The sequence below is a fragment of the Austrofundulus limnaeus genome, unplaced genomic scaffold, assembly GCF_001266775.1.
Source record: "Austrofundulus limnaeus strain Quisiro unplaced genomic scaffold, Austrofundulus_limnaeus-1.0 Scaffold38, whole genome shotgun sequence".
Classification (NCBI taxonomy): domain Eukaryota; kingdom Metazoa; phylum Chordata; class Actinopteri; order Cyprinodontiformes; family Rivulidae; genus Austrofundulus; species Austrofundulus limnaeus.
In genome coordinates, this window is record NW_013952440.1 from 2576420 (window position 1) to 2596856 (window position 20437).

At 38.7% G+C, this 20437-nt stretch overlaps 1 protein-coding gene across 1 annotated transcript in view; it reads right to left on the bottom strand.

Moving 5' to 3' along the window:
- mrtfa (myocardin related transcription factor A) overlaps nucleotides 1–20437 on the bottom strand; it is a 31542-nt gene that overhangs the window by 3832 nt on the left and 7273 nt on the right. The window contains exons 2-14 of the mRNA XM_014006839.1: nucleotides 19886–19939; nucleotides 11689–11744; nucleotides 10162–10237; nucleotides 9909–10070; nucleotides 7277–7443; nucleotides 7059–7154; nucleotides 6827–6889; nucleotides 6566–6747; nucleotides 5830–5989; nucleotides 4722–4974; nucleotides 4353–4480; nucleotides 1031–1879; nucleotides 768–932 (exon numbers count right to left, since the gene is read on the bottom strand). Coding sequence (XP_013862293.1) covers nucleotides 768–932; nucleotides 1031–1879; nucleotides 4353–4480; nucleotides 4722–4974; nucleotides 5830–5989; nucleotides 6566–6747; nucleotides 6827–6889; nucleotides 7059–7154; nucleotides 7277–7443; nucleotides 9909–10070; nucleotides 10162–10237; nucleotides 11689–11744; nucleotides 19886–19939 — 2411 coding nt within the window. The remainder of the gene's footprint in view (nucleotides 1–767; nucleotides 933–1030; nucleotides 1880–4352; nucleotides 4481–4721; nucleotides 4975–5829; nucleotides 5990–6565; nucleotides 6748–6826; nucleotides 6890–7058; nucleotides 7155–7276; nucleotides 7444–9908; nucleotides 10071–10161; nucleotides 10238–11688; nucleotides 11745–19885; nucleotides 19940–20437) is intronic.

Sequence of the window (20437 nt, forward strand, 5' to 3'; positions counted from 1 at the left end):
CCATATTTTTATTTAAAATATATTCTTTTCTCTCGCTTTGTCCGTCATTACTAGCATAAAAAAATCTCCGGCCGGCCCGCAATGCTTAATTGGATATGGTGGGCCGGGAAGGATCCATCCGACTAGTCCTTTAATTCGGGCCAAAGGACAGACACATTTGTCGGCCGCATTGGAGGAGTCTTTGGTTTTGGACAGCCTTCGTAGCGGCGCTGTGATGTATGCGGCCGACGAATTCAGCCTTCGGAGGACCCGGCCCACCGTTTTGGACACAGCCAAACTCTGTCTACACAGCCAAAAAACTCCCCTACTACAGAGACCCCCACTTGAAGAAAGAGACAAACATCTTTGCAATTGATAGACAGTTTTTTTGTTTTTGTTTTTCAGAGTTAACTCTTCACAAAAATGACAAAATGCTACATGTAGTGTTCTTTGGCACGAGTATACTATAAACCTGAAAACATGAKAACCTAGCACTTGTTTGGCTAGATATTAGCCTAGCCTGGATAAAGATCTTGGCTTCTTTCTCCTTACTACTATGTGCTCTGTGGCTGATGTTGTAGCTGATAACCATCATTAACTCATTAACAGGGCATTGAGAATAACTAGAGTATCCCTTTAATAGGCTGTGTAGGTCAGGGAGAGTGTAGCATGGTCATTACCTTGTGTGAAGGAGGCCTAAGGATGGGTATTTACTGTTTTCAGGCGCTGGAAATAACTGAAGAGTTTCTAATGCACACATGCAGTTTAATGTCATTTGTGGTCTTTACCTCAGGGTCATTTCTTTCTCTCGTCGTGCAATTGGTCAGGGGAATCAGGAAGTGGCCATCATTGTTGCTGTTCCTGACCAGAGTTGGGCTGGATTCGTGTTTCAGAAGATCTGGCAGAAAAGGRGGAGTTATACTCGACTGCTGCTTGACGTTTGGTTGAGACACCTGTGCGGAGACCAAACAAATATTGTCAATATGTGGGAGTTTAACAGAATATTGAAGTTCAGCTGTTCAAATCAAATGTTGTAATTTGATGAATTTACTTGTTGCTGATCCAGATGTGTCACCGCTGTTTGTACCCGCTGCAGTTGTTTACTCTGTTTTTGCTTTTGCTGCTTCAGTTGAACCCATTTCTTTGGTTGCTGCTCTTGATTTGTGAGTTTTTGGGTTTTCTTTTGTCCCTGCTGACAAAGTCCCTGTTGAAATTCYGGCGTCTGACTGTGGACCTTGTGCTGCCGCTGTAGTAAAAGGTTTTGTACGGTCTGTTGCTGCACCAGCTGCAGAGCAGACCGCTGGAGACGAACGTGTTCTCGTTTATTCTGCAAACTCTTCATCTCGGGCTTGAGTTGCAGACAAATCTTACTCTGCTCCGCTTGGGTCAGAGATCGCTGTAATCCAACTGAGGTTTGCACAAATGCGCCCGCATCTGCATCAACGGCTTCCTGTTTTATGGTTACTTTATCTATTACAGCTGACAATATCTGAAGGGAAAGAGGCGAAGAGCTGGCTGAAAGAGCCACGTTTGAGTTCTCAGGTGGCTCTGCTTTCACTCTTGGAGGAATTTGTGGCTCTGGAGCTTGTGCTTCTCTGTTCTTTTTTTCCACCAGTACCTTGAGCTCCTCCACCAGCCTCTGCTTCTGCCACAGCATCCTGGTAAGCTCTGCAATCTGCTTATCTTTCTCCTGCAGCATTCTGTCTTTGTCAACAGAAGAAGCTGCAGCTGAAGCGGTGGGGGCAGCAGGAGAGACCAAGTGGTGTTTGTGCAGAGAGGCAGACTTTAAAGGGAACTGACAAGGTGGTGGGGTGGAGCACGAGGGCTCCTCTTTAATGTTCGCAGGAAGCCGAGGCACTGAAGATGGAGGCAGGCTCAGCTCAGTGAGAGGAACATTCATCTGTTGAAAACAAAACAGATGCTGTCAGGGTTAATAAAGGCCTTATTTAAACACATAGGTAAAAAAAAATACAATTTTGTTCAAAACAAACATTTGAATCATAAGCTTAGAATATAAGCTATTATACACTGAAAATATCTCTTCATTTATATACTGGTTTATCAAAGAATGTGGTTTGCCTTACTTGTGTTCATTACTTTTTAATTATCCCTAATAACACAGGTGTATAGTAACAAAGTGCATTTACTTTATTATAGTAGGTTCATAATTTTTTTTGAGGATTTGTAATTTTACCAACCTTTTTTTATTGTTACCTTTTGTAATTAGGTTATATTCAAAACATAAAAATACTTTTACTTTTTTTGCTTTAAAGTTAAACACCTAGTTACACATTACAAATTTAAAAGAGTTGTTTCTGCACTAAAAAAAACTAAGTGTTGAAATTACTTAACCAAGTTATGTCAACACACCCGGTTGAGTAAACATAAATAAATGATTCAACTCGGATTAGTGGAACCAGCTTGGTTAAGTGAATTCAACATTTGATTTCTTAGATTGTGTGTAAAAGTACGTTCAAAACGTTTGAAAACAAAAGTGTGATAGCCTAATAATGCCATTGCTGTGAACAAACTGTCTTGTTTTGCATAAAATGCAGAACTATTCACATAAACGGGATGACTGAGGCTACAATAGGTAGAGGTTTGTTCTGTAACCAGTGGATTGCCAGGTCGAATCCTCGCTCTGTCCATCTCAGTCGTTGTGTCACTGAGCAAGACACTTCACCTGCCTTGCCTGCTGGAGGTGGTCAGAGGGCCTGGCAGAGTTGGTGCAGAGCAGTGTCGCCTCTGTCAGTCTGTGTGCCACCACCAATATATGAATGGATGAATGAATGTAGTGTGAAGCGCTTTGGAGTGCTCTGATTTGACGAAGAACTTTACAACTTTAGGCCATTTACCACTTAAAGGGATCCACGATTATTTGTAACATTAAACTTTATTTGATAAACTTTTATTTTAACTGTAAAATAAAGACTGTAAAAATACTGTAGGCTGTTTAGTTTTTAAAAAATTTTTAAAACATGTTTTAACACGGACGGAGCCATTTTATTTACACACAAGGCATTCTGGGTAAATGATGACATCATCTAGGTCTTCGGTGCGAGGCTGCTAGCGAGCTACAATACATCCACCCTGAAGGTTAATCTTGGACAATATCTGACGATCGACTCTTTTAAATGAAACCAGAGAGCGTTGACAGAGAGGAGAAGGTAGAAATGACTCAGCCTGTAACTGAAAATATGGATGGAGGACAACAGAGCTGCTTCATGGAAGAAGAACCTCAGCTTAGCTTGTTAGCCTTTGCGCTAGTGCCCACACTATATTGCCTTACATGTATTAGCTCAGTGCTAGCGCGACAAACTAACAGGCTAAACTGAGGTCCTCCATCCATATTTTCAGTTGCAGGCTGTCATTTTTGTGTTTCCCTCTCTGTCATGTGGATGGAGGACCTCAGTGACGAGAGGAGAATGTGTAGCGCTGAGCAAATACATATATACGGTGATAGCATCAGGGCTAATGCTAAACCTAACAAGCTAAGCTGAGGTTCTTCTTCCATGAAGCAGCTCTGTTGTCCTCCATCCATATTTTCAGTTACAGGCTGAGTCATTTCTACCTTCTCCTCTCTGTCAACGCTCTCTGGTTTCATTTAAAAGAGTCGATCATCAGATATTGTCCAAGATTAACCTTCAGGGTGGATATAGCTCRCTAGCAGCCTCGCACMGAGGACCTATCCACGTCATCATTTACCCAGAATGCTTGGCATGTAAATAAAATGGCGCCATCCATGTAATATATTTTTAAACTTTTAGTATAAAAATTATAAAAACTTAACATCCTACAGTATTTTTACATTCTTTATTTTACAGTAAAAGTATATGTTTATCATATAAAGTCTAATGTTACAACTAATCGGGATCCCTTTAACATAAAGACATAACTGTAAATTTTAAAGGGGGGGGGGTCTAATTAAACAAATACCTCACAACCTTCCTGCAGTACATCTACAGAACCACTAGGAAGTCACTACCTCAATGCTGAAGACCTCTGGTCTATTAGCAAAATATCTTAAAAATCACTGGATGGATTTTAATGAAGCTTTCATTAATCAAGGTGGCCATGTCAGTGACTAAAAGTCATCCCCCATCATACTCTGAGAGCTAATAGATCACAGGATCTTTGTTTCAAACKTTGCCATCCAAAGCAGAATATTAAATTTTTTTATCAGCTGTCAAATTCAAATCAACTGAATCTACAGAAGTTTTAGCCTGCACCTATTTGTGTTATGGCAGGAATTTCAACATAAACTGGTGATGTTTCTTTTTATGTTTAATGTTATAATATAGTGATTTGATTTGAAACTGAAAGATGAACACTTTGATGCTATTTTAACATACAAAAGTTGATTATTGTGTTACCTGTTCTCCAGATGGACAGGAGCTTGAGCTCCTTGGACTCATGGCATCCAGTGATTTGCATTGTGGGATGTGGAGTGTTATGTTGCCACCGTGTCTCAAAATCTGCTGMGAAGTTGCACTGAAACTTCCTGCATCAGTTAAACACAAGTTTATTTAAAGGTGTGCCTTAAAGAGGCAGAACGTTTTAATTCCAATTTATTATTTCACTTTTGAATTTATCGACTAAAAGCCAATAAATGAGACTTTATATTTCAGACATTTACAAGTGACACATTTCAATTGAAAAACAGACAGAACTAACATATAATTCTGATCAAGCCATTAAAGCAAAAAGAAAGAATTTTGGGTCATTTTAATCTGCTCACATACCATTCAGAGGAGATGTGTGATGGCGTTGAAAGGGCTGCTCTTGTGATGCCTTGTTGCTGTAGTTGTTGGTGTTTTTAGAGGATTTTCCTGCTCGTTCAGGCTCCGGCTCTGTAGTGCTCCCTGCTGTTGGAGAGGAGGTGGTGTCGCTGCCTGGGTTCAGCTCCTGGTGAGCCCTCAGCCTCTCTATCAGGTCCTTTCTGGTGCCAGAGACTGGCAAGCTGCGCATCTTCAGTTCTGACTTTAGTTCCGCCACCTAAGAGGAAAAGAATGTAAAAATAAATAAATAAATAAATAAATAAATAAATAAATAAATAAATAAATAAATAAATAAATAAAAAAGATTAGGGTAAAAGCAAAAGGAAAATTGCAAAATGGATTAAGGAASAAAAAAGAGGAGTGAATAATTTGTCTTCCCTTTCAGCAGTCACTTTAAGTCAGCAAGACACAAAAATATATATTTTTCAAGCTCTATCTACTTTAATATAGTTCAAATTCAATAAGGAAGCTTTGATTTTCCTCATTCTGTCTCTTGTACTTTTATAGTGAATAAAGTGATACCTGCAAAACTCTTCTCTTCATTGCTTTGTTTTCCCTGCATACTAAACACTTTCTCATCCAATATTTTTCTACGTGATTTTTCAGACTTTACGTATTTTCAAATCACTAATCATGAATCAGTTTTATTAATCTTACATTCTTTTTGTGTTTTCCTCCTTACAGACTCAAAAATCAAAAATCTACCATTTCTTGCAGGAAGGCACATCTCCCATCACCTTCTACACCAGAATTTTAAAATAAGGTCATCTCATGTATAGAAAAACAATGTAGTTTGGGTCAAACCTTGAAATTAYCATTAAATTTCAGGCCATTTTGTGAGACCTCGTGCTTTGCTAGAGCTCGGAGTATGTCTTAAGAACTACTCTCAACAACTACCACATCAAACTTTWGCTGAATATCTGTCAAACTGACTGAGTYACAGACCATTTTTTAGCCTGTAAGATTGATTATCTGTGGCAGCCATCTTGAACAAGATTGACTCCAAGCAAATACGATACCCACATCAATTGAATTATTGTGTAGTTTGAAAAAAAACATGAACTTCTTCAACCTTCATTCCATCCAGATTTGGCTGCAGCGGCAGTGTTTCCCGTACAGCAGGAGAGCTCAGATGGATGTAGTTGTGCCGGTTGGAGAGGGCAGCTGAAGAAACAGCAGCCGGTAGAGGCAGTGGAGAAGTGGGCGTGGAAGGAGAGGATGGTTCCTGGTCTCTGCCGGAGAGATAGAAAGGTAGGCAAATATTAGGGATGTCCCGATCAGATCCTCAGTATCAGTGGCAGATATGGCCATTTTTTGAAAATCGGGTAGAATCAGATTTAGTCATGTGATCGGGCCGATCCAATTTTCACGACAGTTTTCAGCATCATCATGCTTTACAACTGCTGTTAAGAAGTCAAAACACACACAAGTATACAACCATGTCCACAGTGTGGGAACACTTTTCATTGGAAAACAATGATGCTGAAACTGCATCTTACAAAATCTGCAAACTGGATGTTTCTTGTGGTGGGAACAGCAGGGCTCGTTTTAATACTAGCAACCTTGTCACTTGGAAAGAAATAAAGAAATAAAGTTATTGGATTGGTATTGGAAAGACTAATCATTAAAAAAAATCGGATTGTATCGGGAGCCAAAAAGTCTGGATCGGGACATCCCTAGCAAAAATATACCTTCAAGGTAACCAGACGYTCCAAACATCTTGTGCATTCCACGTTTCAAACTAAAACTATAGCAACTAATATTGGGAAGTGGCTGATTTTCATTGTGCGTAAAACTGATCCACGAACTTGTGTGGTGCAAGCTGGATGGTTTGGATGTTGTTTTGTTGCTGCAGACTAAGTATCTGGAGCTGTAGGAAGAGCTGCTGCTGCTGGAGGATCTTGGATACGGATGAATCCATGTTGGGCGGAGGCTCTTTATCTCCCTTCTGGTCTGGATGGATGTATTGATGGTACTTTAGCTTCTTTAACTAAAAGGAGACACATTTACAGCTTTTTTCAGCAAAAGCATTTACACATTGCCAAAAGACAAGAAATGGAAATACCTACCTTTGGTTTGTTGTCTTTGGTTTTCTTGTGTTTCTGGGTGAGCCGGCTGGAGTTTAATTTAGGCTGGGACAAAACAAGAGAGACAGTGTTGTTTAGGTGTTTTTATTTTCAGTCTCCACAGCTATTTATGAGGCAGATAAAAGTAAAATGAAAGTACAAATAGTCAGTTTTTTTTTTTCATACTTGTGGCCCAGAATTGTGAAACAGTTTTGGACCTGTGCAGTTACTGTACCTTGATTTGAGAGTCAACGCTTGTCCTCTGCACAGGTTTGCTCAAGTTTAATGGAGAGCAGGAACTTGGCTGAAAAGGAAGGGCTGATGGAATGACCTGATTTGGAAGAGGAAAGGTTTGAGTTACTTCTGATGGTCACCAATGCAACATAATGAAAGCAACTGTTCCAAACAGGTTTRTCAGACTTTAGGCAGGGAATGCTGAGTTATGGATCCTACCTGGGTAGGAGATGGGGTGTGGCTTCCAGACATTTTTTCACTCAAGTAACTTATAGATCTCAGGTCAAGAGGACAGTTCTGGCTTACTGGCTGCTCTGGAGACAGACTGTCGTCACTGTCTTCACTGCATGACGAGATCATTCTTGAGGCCTTCTGAAGTTGTGTTCCTATAGAGAAGGGATTCATTTTGGTTGAACTTTCTTGTAGACATCATAAAAAATAATAGCTACACATTCAGATATTAGCATTTCACAGGTTCTCCTTTTTCACATCAACTCCTGCAGCCTGTGCTRATGGCTAATGTGCTAGCAAACACTTTCCTAAATTCAGTCAACTCAGGGTTTCTACACATTTCCCACACTGAAATTTTCAAAATTTTCACTCAGAAATCTCTGAAAATTAAACATAATATCTACTTTGTACAGTTTTATTATCAAACCAAAGCGTCATGGCACAAACATCCAGTTCTGGTWTACATAGTTTATAGTTTAAATACAATGGATAAGACAGAAAACTATTTCTGATTTAATTAATAATAAAATTACCAAATGTGGAAAAAAATATCCTAATTTGCTCTATTTAACCTGCTCCTTTCAATCCACTTCACTATTGAGGATAATTTGCTTTGCTGTCTCTGCTTCTGGGAGGGTTACTTGTCTCTAAAACAAAAGTGTGATAAGTGCAGAACTTTTTCCAAATCAAGGTTTATGCTATGTTGACTTCAGAATACAAAAGTAAGAGGTATGGAATCACTAATATTTAATTCAAATCTGGAAAAAAATACTGCACATTAATGCTGAACACTGAGTGTATTTTTAAGTTCAAAATATGACATTTGCAGCATGAAGTGTGACCTGTGATAAGTTCCTTCCTCTAAAAACAAAGAAGTTTACCAGACAACCATCTAACATCACTGAAAACAACAGAAAGGATATGGTGTRCGAGTTAAACACGGTACAAAATGTCCACATTAGCAGGCAGTGGAAAGGTTGAGCCATCCCACAGCACAGCAATATATCCAAGCCTTCATGCCCCAGCTAATTTTCCCCTCAGGCTTATCATRTAATCATCTTATTATTATGCAGACTTATGAGTCTTCACCGGGATTTAGGGAATAATAGTGCCTGCTAGGATCCCCTGGACTCGCTGTRGAGATTTTATTTTATTTTTTAATATATTGGTGTTATTTAATTACAGGAGCTGCTATGTAGAGCTCACTGCTGGCCATTAATTTGCCAGCAGGCGAGGATATAAACACAACATGGGGCTGATTTAATATCCTCTGATCCAATAATGTGATGAGTTACCTCCTGTTTGCGCTCTGTGTGTTGCACGTCCTCCTCAAAAGTGGCTACAATACCACTGTGGTTATTTTTTTTTTTTTTGCAATGTCAAAGATGACTATGCTCCCAGAATAGTATGATGTTGAATTTTTGCACTTTAACTACCCTACATCAGTCAAACAGCTGGACTCACTGTCTGGAGTGATTAGGTATTGTGTCTTTTTGTGTTTCCAATTTAGATGGTACTGATCCCTGTTCATTTTGTCATGTTGACATTGAAAATTCAGAGGTTGGGGCTAATTACCTGTGAGACTTGTACTAATTTGCTCATTAATTTAGATTGTCAGCTCTACAACTAGTGTGCGATTCTCCTAATAAAGGATGTTGTCTGTTATTCATGGACTCTTCATGGAGTTCTTTAAAAGCTCCAAGCTGTTGGTTGCCATGTAATGGATGGGTTTAATACATGTTGTCCACAAAGCAGACAGGTGTGGGCCAGATCTGGTGTCAAGCTGGCACGGGCTGATGGCAAGTTTGTCAGTGTGGGTCAGTATCTGGAAGTGATGATACTCTTTTTAACATGGCATGCCATAAATGGCCTGGTTGTGGTTTAATTTATGGCCCAAATCTGTCAATGCCACAAMTGGCCCAGTTATGATTTGGTTTATGTGATGCAGGCTCATCCATGAAACACCATCGACTCTTTGCAGTATCTGGGCCAAGTGAATTGTGTGGGCCTGAACTGGGCCAGACAGATATAGTTGCATTCAGTCAACATATACTGTAAATAAAATAAAATAAAATAAAATAAAATAAAATAAAANCCAGATCTGGTGTCAAGCTGGCACGGGCTGATGGCAAGTTTGTCAGTGTGGGTCAGTATCTGGAAGTGATGATACTCTTTTTAACATGGCATGCCATAAATGGCCTGGTTGTGGTTTAATTTATGGCCCAAATCTGTCAATGCCACAACTGGCCCAGTTATGATTTGGTTTATGTGATGCAGGCTCATCCATGAAACACCATCGACTCTTTGCAGTATCTGGGCCAAGTGAATTGTGTGGGCCTGAACTGGGCCAGACAGATATAGTTGCATTCAGTCAACATATACTGTAAATAAAATAAAATAAAATAAAATAAAATAAAATAAAATAAAATAAAAAACAGGACAAAAAGTCAAAATAATTTTCCAACAAATCAACTCATAAACAGGTCTACTAATCAAGTGCAAAAAGTAAAAATAAAATAAAATGTCATAAAAAATGACTATGGTATTCATACAGTAAATACAAGTTATAAAATACAWTTTTTGTTTTACAGACTTTTGTCAATAGCAAGTTGTGACTTACCAGTAAGGACCTGTTTAATCCTGGAGGGAGCAGGTAAAATGTTTTTGTGGATCAGCTCCATGGGACCCGGCCTGTTAGCGAGCTTCTCATTTAAATCATGACCAAGGCGAGCTTTCTTCAACTGTAACTGCTTMTGTTGAAGCAATGGTTCTTCTGGCRTCTCTATATWWAAAAAAAAACATTGATTCTTTATGTTTATTTGTTAGTTTGGTCCAAACGTATAAATAGGTAGAGGTGATGATCTGTTGCTCACCATCTGAGATGTGCAGCTTGATCAGCTTTGATTTCTCTGGTTCACTTTGGATTTTCCTTTTCAGACCATCGTCAGTCTGAAGAGAGAAAACAGTGAAATGTCACAATTTGCCAGTGCCAAAAGGCAAACAGCGGGCAGAAATGGGTGTTCACTTGTCTGTCATGTTAGCAAAATTATCTTGTGAATTTTTCTATTGAAACATTAGGCCATTAAGCATCGGATGTACAGCTATAACTCAATAACCACCACAAAAAATTGACCTTAGCCAACAYAGAGATGGCTATAACTGAGTCAGTTACTCACATGCTGATTTAAACTTCAGTGTGGTTCATGTCATGGTAGATGGTAAAATAGTAAATGGCCTGAAATTGTATAGCTCTTTGTCCCTACTGACTCCAGGGCACTTTACACTACAGTCAATCATACACTGATGGTGGTAAGCTACATYGTAGCCACGGCTGCCCTGGCACAGGCTGACAGAGGACACTGGACACTGAGAAGGARGGAACGGGGACTCTGTGACCCTCCTGTTAGAGGGTTGCTGGTTTARCCACTGCACCAGCTGCCCAGAGAGTCTTTCCCAACACATCCTCTAGGACTAACAGATTACATAAGATCACACCACATTGTGTGAAAGTGTGCATAACACTTATAAGGTTTTGACCTAAATGACTACATTTCCCATTATTTCTCAACAKAAGATGATCTTAGTCCAAAACTCAGGCTAGGCCTTTAATTTAACATAATGGTTTTGACGAGTTTAAGCAAATATATTTTCTTTTATCTGTTTGAACTTTACACAAACTTAACATTAGTTCAGCATGGCACACTCCTAACGTGTGTTTCATGTATTTGAAACAAAAAATAARTACCTTTTTAGGTATTTCTTTTTCAGAGACTTTCCACTTTCCATCTCATAAATACAGATGAAGTTGTTGTGGGGAGATCACTGATTTAGTAGATACGTTTGCATTGCACCTCACAGCCCAATAACAGCTTTTACATTCTGAGCAGACAGGGACTTTTCAGCTTTTGCTCATCTTGTCCAGAATTTCTATATCATGTGGGACATACCATAAGTCATCTGTCACTTTAATACATCTGTGCACTTTATTTATTCATCTAYGACACCTTAATCYAACATGTGCAAAATCACTATCATCACCTATTCTTATATCATCTAACAATATCTGATGGGAACTTTGCACCAGCCATACTGTTTTTATCTTTAGATTATATCACTGTTTTTATTTTCTATTTACACTGTATAGATGCCCAAGTATGATTATTGTTTTATGTGTTTGTTTGTTTTCTTCAGAGTGTTTATGCTTATTTCATTAATATTTTTAATTTATATTTTTATCTCTAATTCTCACTTGAATGGTTGCAGCTGTAATAATTGCAGTTTCCCCCTGGGGATCAATAAAGTATTTTGATTCTGATTATATTACAGGAGCTGCTGTAAATGATGCAGCAAGCTGCACAGCCTTTTGAAGACAGACAGCGTTTTGAGGGCGACACACTCACTCGAGCTCGTTCCAAGCTGCGTCTCTGCTCGTTGAAGGCGGCTGGACTTTTAAGTGCTGAAAGAATAAAAAAGAAACCGAAGTTAGAAAAAAAAAAGAATCACAGAGGGCGTTAGCATTGCAGCATCTTGTCATGCTACTGAGAAGAGAAAAACAACTTCATGATGTAGATGATCACAGATGTAGACATTTATACCCTGCTGTCAATTTACAATAAAACATCAAGTTTCTCATAAGAACCACAATATTCTGTCTTTATGGTAGGATACTGTAAATGCAATGCATTGTGGGTTATTGGTTGAATGTTGTTTCCCTGTATTCGTGGTAATATCCTGTGATTCAGTGAAATGGTTCACTGTTCTCTATTACAGTTTTTCAGTATATCATCACAAATTTACCAGTTGAGGTGTAGAAAATACCAAGTCTTCCAGTTGAAGTGGAACTGCTGTTGTTCAATGAAAAAGGACTCTGGAAAAACAGGCTGATTGAACAGCAAGAACCTTTATTTTTGCAGTTCAGGAGATTACAGCCAAAAACCAAATTGTGGCCTCCAAGCCAAATGGTTCACCAAGTAAGAAAGATGGAGAACGAAGGCGAAGAGCGGGGGCGTACAAGGCTCTTTATAGGTTTTCCACAGATGTACATAAATCTTGTCACGGTATACCTTAAGCGTTCTTCTGTCCTAATGTGGTAATATGTGCCGAGCTCTAAAGCTGGAAACTCAGAGGCCTCACATCTGTGCATTCCCGAGACAAACCCCCCACTCTTTGGACACTACACAGTCAATGCATTTGATTAAAGGATGGATATTTTTGCCCTTTTCTTTGTATCGTCGAACCTTTGCCTCAAATGAGCGTAGTCAATGCCTGCTCTCACCGTACGACCTCGTGTACTTGTCCACCATGACAGAACTGAATGTGTAATATCCCAGAAAAGGCCGATCATCACTGAGTCAAAGTAAAACTCTAATAGGGTGGAGACGGATCACTTCAGTCCAAAAAGCAGAACGAAAGAGGTTGAATTTCTGAAACCGGTTCGGTGTTCACACAATGACCTCAGTCCAGCTTCCTGCATGTTAACCATCCTGCAAAAAATAAAGCTTCAAGCTCTAAAATGTGCCGGGACTTGAAAGTGCGCTGCTACAGCTTTTCATAGACAGAACCATTTTGGTAGAAAACAAGAGAATATCATTTAAATATTTTACAACAAGATTGTATTTTTGATAGACAAGTGACCACAAAAAAGGAAAAAAATGACATGGAAAAATAGTGAAAACTGGTCATAAAAAAACTTCAGTTTTGTGTGTTTTGTTTGTGAAGGACACCAGAGTATTTGCAGAAAACCAACAGATGCACAAGTAAACTTTACATAGAAAGCAAAGTCATTCAGCGCTCAGCGTTCACACTGTATTTCACAGTCAATTCACGTAACATCCAGGACTAGCCATAACTGCAGCAGTTACACAGTCAGGAAAGATACAAGTCATCAGTGTAATTTCTTGTCTCAGTGCAACGTCAAACACAGCTCAGCCAAGCTCAGATACCAGAAGCTGTTTCTGACCCAGTCTTTCTGCTCTGTTTACTCACACCTTCACAGAGATACGACTGGAGTAACTCTGAGAAAGACTCGCGGTACCTGTTCAAGCTTGAGTTCACGTCACTGAGCACTGTCCCCCCGATGCCCCTCCCCGTCTCTCCCACACCCTGGAGACATCGGCCCTCGCAGACCTCCCACCAGCCTTTGCAGCCCCCTGCGTGAACCAGCCTGTCAGACGACGACTTTGGGAATGAAAGCTGGGATCAAGGAGGGGCTGAAGGGATGGGTGGGCAGAAAGTTTTGGAAACACAGATGAAGGAAGAAGAAGAATAAAACATGGAGCGAGACAACTGAAAGAGATGTACAGCAGACCACAGGTAGGCTGAAGAGGACAAAACCGAGAGAGGTGGGACTAGGTCAGAGGAATAAAGACCCCCTTTTTTCGCATGAGTAGCTAACTAACATCATCACTACCCTTTAAACTTTGAGAACAGCCTCACTTCCTCTGGCAATGATGGTCTTTTAATGCCCACTCTGTTTAGTTTTCCCTTGTGTTTTAATTGAAAGCTTTTTCTGTACTTTCACTTTACTGCTCCAAAAGTCAGCTTTTAAACCAACTTATTTATTTGTAAAATAAACAGAAAAATATAAAGAAAAGGCACTGGAGGCCAAATGACTTTGAAGCTGTAAGACTAGCATCCACATGTATTCTTTACTTGGCATTGTCTACCATCTAAGGCAAATGGTTATGTTTTACCCAGTCTGTGTCTGTTAGCCAAATATCTTAAAGGAATCCCCGATTAGTTGTAACATTAAACTTTATTTGATAAACATTTCTTTTAACTGTAAAATAAAGACTGTAAAAATACTGTAGGCTGTTTAGTTTGTAATTTTTTTAAAATATATTTTAACACAGACAGAGCCAATTTATTTACACGCAAAGCATTCTGGGTAAATGATGACGTGGATAGGTCATTGGTGTGAGCGAGCTATATCCACCCTGAAGGTTAATCTTGGACAATATCTGATGATCGACTCTTAAATGAAACCAGAGAGCGTTGACAGAGAGGAGAAGGTAGAAATGACAGCCTGTAACTGAAAATATGGATGGAGGACAACAGAGCTGCTTCATGGAAGAAGAACATCATCTTAGCCTGTTAGCCTTTGCGCTAGCGCTGATGCTATATTGCCTTATTTGTATTAGCTCATCACTAGCACGACAAACTAACAGACTAAACTGAGGTCCTCCATCTATATTTTCAGTTGCAGGCTGAGTCATTTTTGCGTTCCCCTCTCTGTCATGTGGATGGAGGACCTCAGTGACGAGAAGAGAATGTGTAGCGCTGAGCTAATACATATATAGCGATAGCGTTGGGGCTAATGCTAAAGCTAACAGGCTAAGCTGATGTTCTTCTTCCATGAAGCAGCTCTGTTGTCTTCCATCTATATTTTCAGTTACAGGCTGAGTCATTTCTACCTTCTCCTCTATGTCAACTCTCTCTGGTTTCATTTAAAAGAGTTAATCATCAGATACTGTTCAAGATTAACCTTCAGGGTGGATATAGCTCACTAGCAACCTCGCACCAAGGACCCATCCACGTCATCATTTACCCAGAATGYTTTGCATRTAAATAAAATGGCCCCGTCCGTGTAATATATTTTTAAACTTTTAGCTGAAAAATTATAAAAACTAACCAGCCTACAGTATTTTTACAGTCTTTATTTTACAGTTAAAATGCATTTATCAAATAAAGTCTAATGTTACAACTAATCGGGGATCCCTTTAAACCACTGGGCAGATTATTTTGAAAGCTGAACAATAATCATTAGATGTTAATCTTTAATTGATTAACTTTTGGAATCAGTACATTTCTTGATGATTGTTGCAGCTGTTCAACATTAGCCAAAACAAAAACGTTTTTAACAATGTCAATGTTATCAATAYTGAGCTTATGTTTGAGGAGGTAGTAGCTGAGAATCATTCACAACACATACTCTGTGAAATCTTGCAATGTTGCATGAGATTCTTCATAATGTTTTTTTTCTAGGTCTGACCAAAACAACTCCAATTCCATCATACTTCAATATAAAATGAACTTACACCAAAACTCTGGCAGCAACAAATTATTTTACATTTCATCAAGTGATCTAAAATCACATTTTCTTGATAGTCTTCAGATGTCAGAACAGTTAAAGTGACAGGTGTATGTTAATTAACTGAGACTTAGGCAGGCTAATTTGGCACCACAAAGGGGAGCCACCTAAAAAATTGAACTCCTTGTGATTACATCTCAGTTTATGAAAGTTGTCACCGCCACTCTAGCTGTTTGATTTCAGTTTTAAAGACTTAATCCKAGGTCCTTGTGTCGTCCTGCACTCCTGGGTCCAAAACCTCTGCAAACCAAGACACWAAGTGTGAACTCTCGATTTATTTTAGCATGTATATAAACCTGTTTTTATATCGAGTATAAAAATAGTAAACTGGTTGAGTCACAGCTAAGAAAAAGCCCCATGAACACAAACTCAAGTATATAGAAGTGGATTCACAGAAAAACAATCTAAGGTTGATGGACTGTTTATGTTCCACCAGTGTAAAAAAATATGCAACATATGTATTTACAATGAGTCAAAGCAAGTAGTGTCTTGGTGTTTATAGGCTACTAGAAGAACATTATTTTGTTACACATTACAGATGGAAATTAAAAGCACAAAGCTGGCGGATGGTTGATATGATGAGGAGATAAAAAGGGGAAACAGACAGTAAGTTATAAAAAGACACTGGTGCAAGCTATCAAYGGCTGTGGCCAGACGTTAATGGAAACACTCAAACTGCAGAGAAAGATTAAGAGCCTTTTGAAGAATAAACACTCCAAAACTAAAGTAGGATGGGGGTTTCTCTGTTGTCTAATCTGAAGTTTTGTAAAAGAGACTAAAAAAAACACAAAAAAATGGGAACAAACCTGTTGGTTATGGAAGTGAAAATGAAGAGTGTCTGGACCATTTATGTGTAATTCAAGTGAGCATTTGATTGTATACCTAAACTTSTCAAACTATGAAGTGTACTAAAAATTGGGCTACCAGTACCATGGACTTCTTAAGACCAGGTTTAAGACTTTCCTTTTTGATTCATCCTATAGTTACGGTTGGCTGGGTTTCCTGAGCTTTCTTTTAGTTATGCTGCAATAGATGTGGCCTCTGCATGGTCCATCCAAACCTGCAAAATATGATCTCARTCATGTAGTTGTTTGACCAAAATACTGCATCATTACTCATTCTAATACGCTCCTTCTTGTCTCAATGCCTGGGCCGGTTATTCCAGCAGAAATATCATTCTGCCCACAGTGCTAAGTGTGTTTGTGTTGCTAACAGCTGTAGATATGCATGTAAATACACATGGATTGTAAAACTGACAATAACGTAAGGGTGTTTAAAACACTGTTTGCACTTAACTGCTATGAAAAGTTTTAAAAGGGCAGTAATACAATTTGATCCTAGCCTTGCTCAAATTAGCTGTTAGCTCACTAATCCAGCTAGGATTAAACTCTTCTCCCAAACTGAGCTTGTTCAATGAGCTATCTATTACAGGTAAGACATTAATTGTGCATAACCTTTTCTCAAAAGAGCTTAAATATTGCTTAGAGAATATTTTCAAAAATGATAAATGTTGCATTTATAAACAGTGGCCATATTTTTTTCTCCTTTAGAAGCAAAAAAATGATTGTTCGTGTGATCAATTTTGAAAAAAGCTGACGAAAAAACTTGAATCTTGTCTGCCAATCTGGGTAAGTTGTTCCAAAGTTTTATAGAAACACAGAACAGGCTTATGCACAAACGTTTTGGAGCAAATCTGCTATAATTTTTTTAACTTGTTTCTTCACAGCCCGAAGTTTCATTTATTTGTCAAAAACTGCAATTTCTCATCTGCAACACACACTTCGTCACCACGCCAGTAAAAGTCATGGCTTGCCAATTCTCAAAAACACGTTTAATACCTCATGTGTGCAGCGCAGCCGCYGTGCAGTTCTAACTCCAGGTTCGGCGTGAGCAACCACACCAGATAAGACAGAAGGTGTGCAGTACAACGGAGTGAAACCATACGAACAAAAGCATTTTCATTTTGTCACGGCCGGCTTCTTCAAAGAGGCAGAGTGGAGGAAACTCAGACAGATAGGAACTGAAATAACACTAAACYCTGATCACTCTTTGTCTGTGGTTCTGTCTCAAGTCATTCTCACACCCACWTATGCTGCTTGCTCAAAACCCAGATTTAAAAAAACTAACAGGGCCATTTGTCCACTTATTGCAAAGAGTGACAAATTACATTTTGCACATCCAATTTTCAAGCTCTCTAACCAATCTGAGCACTTATTATTACTGCTGTCTGCCAGTTCAGATAAGAAACAGTCATTGTGTTGAACTGTAATGTCATCATTTAGTGAAAGGAAAATAAACTCAATGTATTTATGGTAAATATCCTCCTGCAGTAGTGAAGTGAATGCATGAGAAGTCCTCACAAATAGTTTTCAGGCTGCTAATTTACTCACATAAGTGTTTCCAGACCTTGCTACAAGAACTTGTGGCAGAACAGAATGAAGAGGGCATTTAGAGAATTATTAAGGGGGGCGGGGTGACAGTTTGTCTTTAAATGACTTGAATTATTTAGATTTTAATAGTACATATAACTCAAATAGGTTTTCTTTATCTGTAATTATGAATTGCCTGTGTGTTTGTTCACCTCACTGTCTGTTAGCAAAATATTTCATGAAACGCCAAACTGGTTTTAATAAAATTCTCAAAAGGTAATTATTAGATGTACATCTTCAGCTGATTAACTTTTGGAGTTGCTCCAATTGAAGATGGCTGCCACAGTTAATCAAAGTCAGTAAAAAGAAAAGTAGCTTTAAGTCAGTCATTTTTACAAAAAAAGAGCTCAAATCTGCTGTAGTAGTAACTAAGTGTCATCCCAAAGCTGTAGTCTGATCATTAACGTGTCCAATTAAATCATTTTTAAATGACTGACATTAATTTTAGAGTTTGCCCTGTCTGTCTGTTAGCAAAATATCTTATGAACAAGCGGATATATTAAAATGAAACTCGTTTAAAGTGATTATTGTGTGTACATCAATGGATTAATATTTTGACCTAATCAATTTAATGCTGCGTTCCAGTTGTATTGGACCTCGAAATGCTGAAGCCGGATTGACGTCAGTTCCGAGTTGAAAGCATTCCAGGTTCAAACGTCGGAAAAAGTGTTTCTATGTTTTTGCTCGGCAACAATGACACTTGCAACAATAGGGCTCTACGAAGCATTTTGAGTGTACAAACAGTGTTAAAACATACCTTTTAATAATCACTATAAAGCACAACAAGTACGTCTGACTAAACAGCACAGAACTGCCAAAACAAAAATGTAAAAGTAAAGAGTTTCATGCGTGCAGCAGCCATGTTGAAATGACGTAACCCATGCTCAGGATGCTAAGGTTGACCTCTTGACTTAAAACTCTGACTTCAGGGGGTATTCCAATTGAAAAATACACCTCGGAAGCTCAAAACTATGACCCCCTAGGACAACTGGAACGCATCATAAGATGGCTGCCACATCTGATCGAGCAAAGGCCAACACCAATAGGCCATAACTCAGGTTATTTTGAGCTAACATTTGATGTGGTAGTAGCTGAGAGCTACACATACTTTAGATGTTAACTAACTAATGTATTTGAGCCTAAATTTATAATCAAGATTTGACAATAGCGACAATAACAGATCATTGTTCAAGATGAGAAGATGTCCGTTTTAAACTCAGGCATGACTGCAGGTGACATGCATTCCTTCAAAGGAATCTCTAAAGTTCTCTATTCTCAAAATATACCTGACGGGAAGGTAACGTTCGTTTCACGGAGCACAATAAAACACTTGTTCTTGGAGATTAAAAACTGCAGTTGCAGGAAGATTTTGAAACGCAACTCTGAAAATCTGAAAGTGCTGCATCAGAAGAAAAAGGTCCTGTTCAAACCACAATGTCACTTCACAAACTGCTGAAGGTCATTCTCACAGAGATGACTAAAAGAGAGACCTCTCACAAATTCACATAGGTAGATGCTGACGTTTGAAGATACCGGTGGTTACAACACAGAGGTACTGACATATTGTCCTAAAAAAATGTTTCTGATTAGTCACTTCCTGTTGGTGAGAAATGGACTTTTTATATTTTATTCTACGTTGGATGATGGATAAACTGTCCAGTAAAAAAAAAGAATGTTAAGTTGATCAAGAGCAACTTTATTCATAATTTTACTCATTTGTTTAATATGTTTTGCGTCGTATATTTCACTGCATCATTACTAAAACACAGACTGTCTTGATCTTGAGTAAATAAATATTAGGCTAAATAATCATCTATGTCAAAAATGAGTAAAGCTTGTGGATTTTGCATGAATCAATTGCTTTTAGTTTAGTTTTCAGCTCTTTAATAAGAATTTTGCCTCAATTCTCCAAACTGAGACCTCTCAGACTCCTGTCTACAACTGGGAAGATATTAACTTTTCCTACAGTGACCTATGTTTTAATGTAGACTACATTTGAAGGTAATTGCATTCACTTAGGTGGTCCCCTTTTTATTTAGCGCATCAAAATAATCATTGACTGAGGCAAACTTTACTTACGTGGCATCATCTGTTCTCCCCTGGTTCTTCTCTGCTGTAACTTCAGCTGCAAAACTGAAAAAAGGAAACGCAAAAAGGAGACGGCTCAAAAKGCTGTGCATGAATGAAAATCTTCTCAAAGCTGGCAAAGGATCGTCAGATCTCAGCCGCATAAAAACAAAGTTCAGACTTTACTCGCATGTATTTGTCTGTACTTTGGTGTTTTCGTCTGTATAAGTACAGATTTAAAAAAGAAATAAAACTACAGAAGCAGTAAATCTTACATTAGAGCTCTGTAGAGAGGTTTTTCTCTCTACCCTGGGAGCTGCAGTTGAAACTTGTGGTTGTCTTTGGCACCAGGGTTGTGACACACAAAACAAAAGGAAGTCAATCACACAGAATGAGCACACACACGAGCAGCTTCCTGTTTCGAGTTTTTATATTAAACAGCAGCACAAGAATAAATGACTTCTGAGCTTCAGGGGGAAGTGAGGAAAAAAGTGCAAATATCACAGTTCAATAAAGTAAGAGGCACTGTGTGTGTGTGTGTGTGTGTGTGTGTGTGTGTGTGTG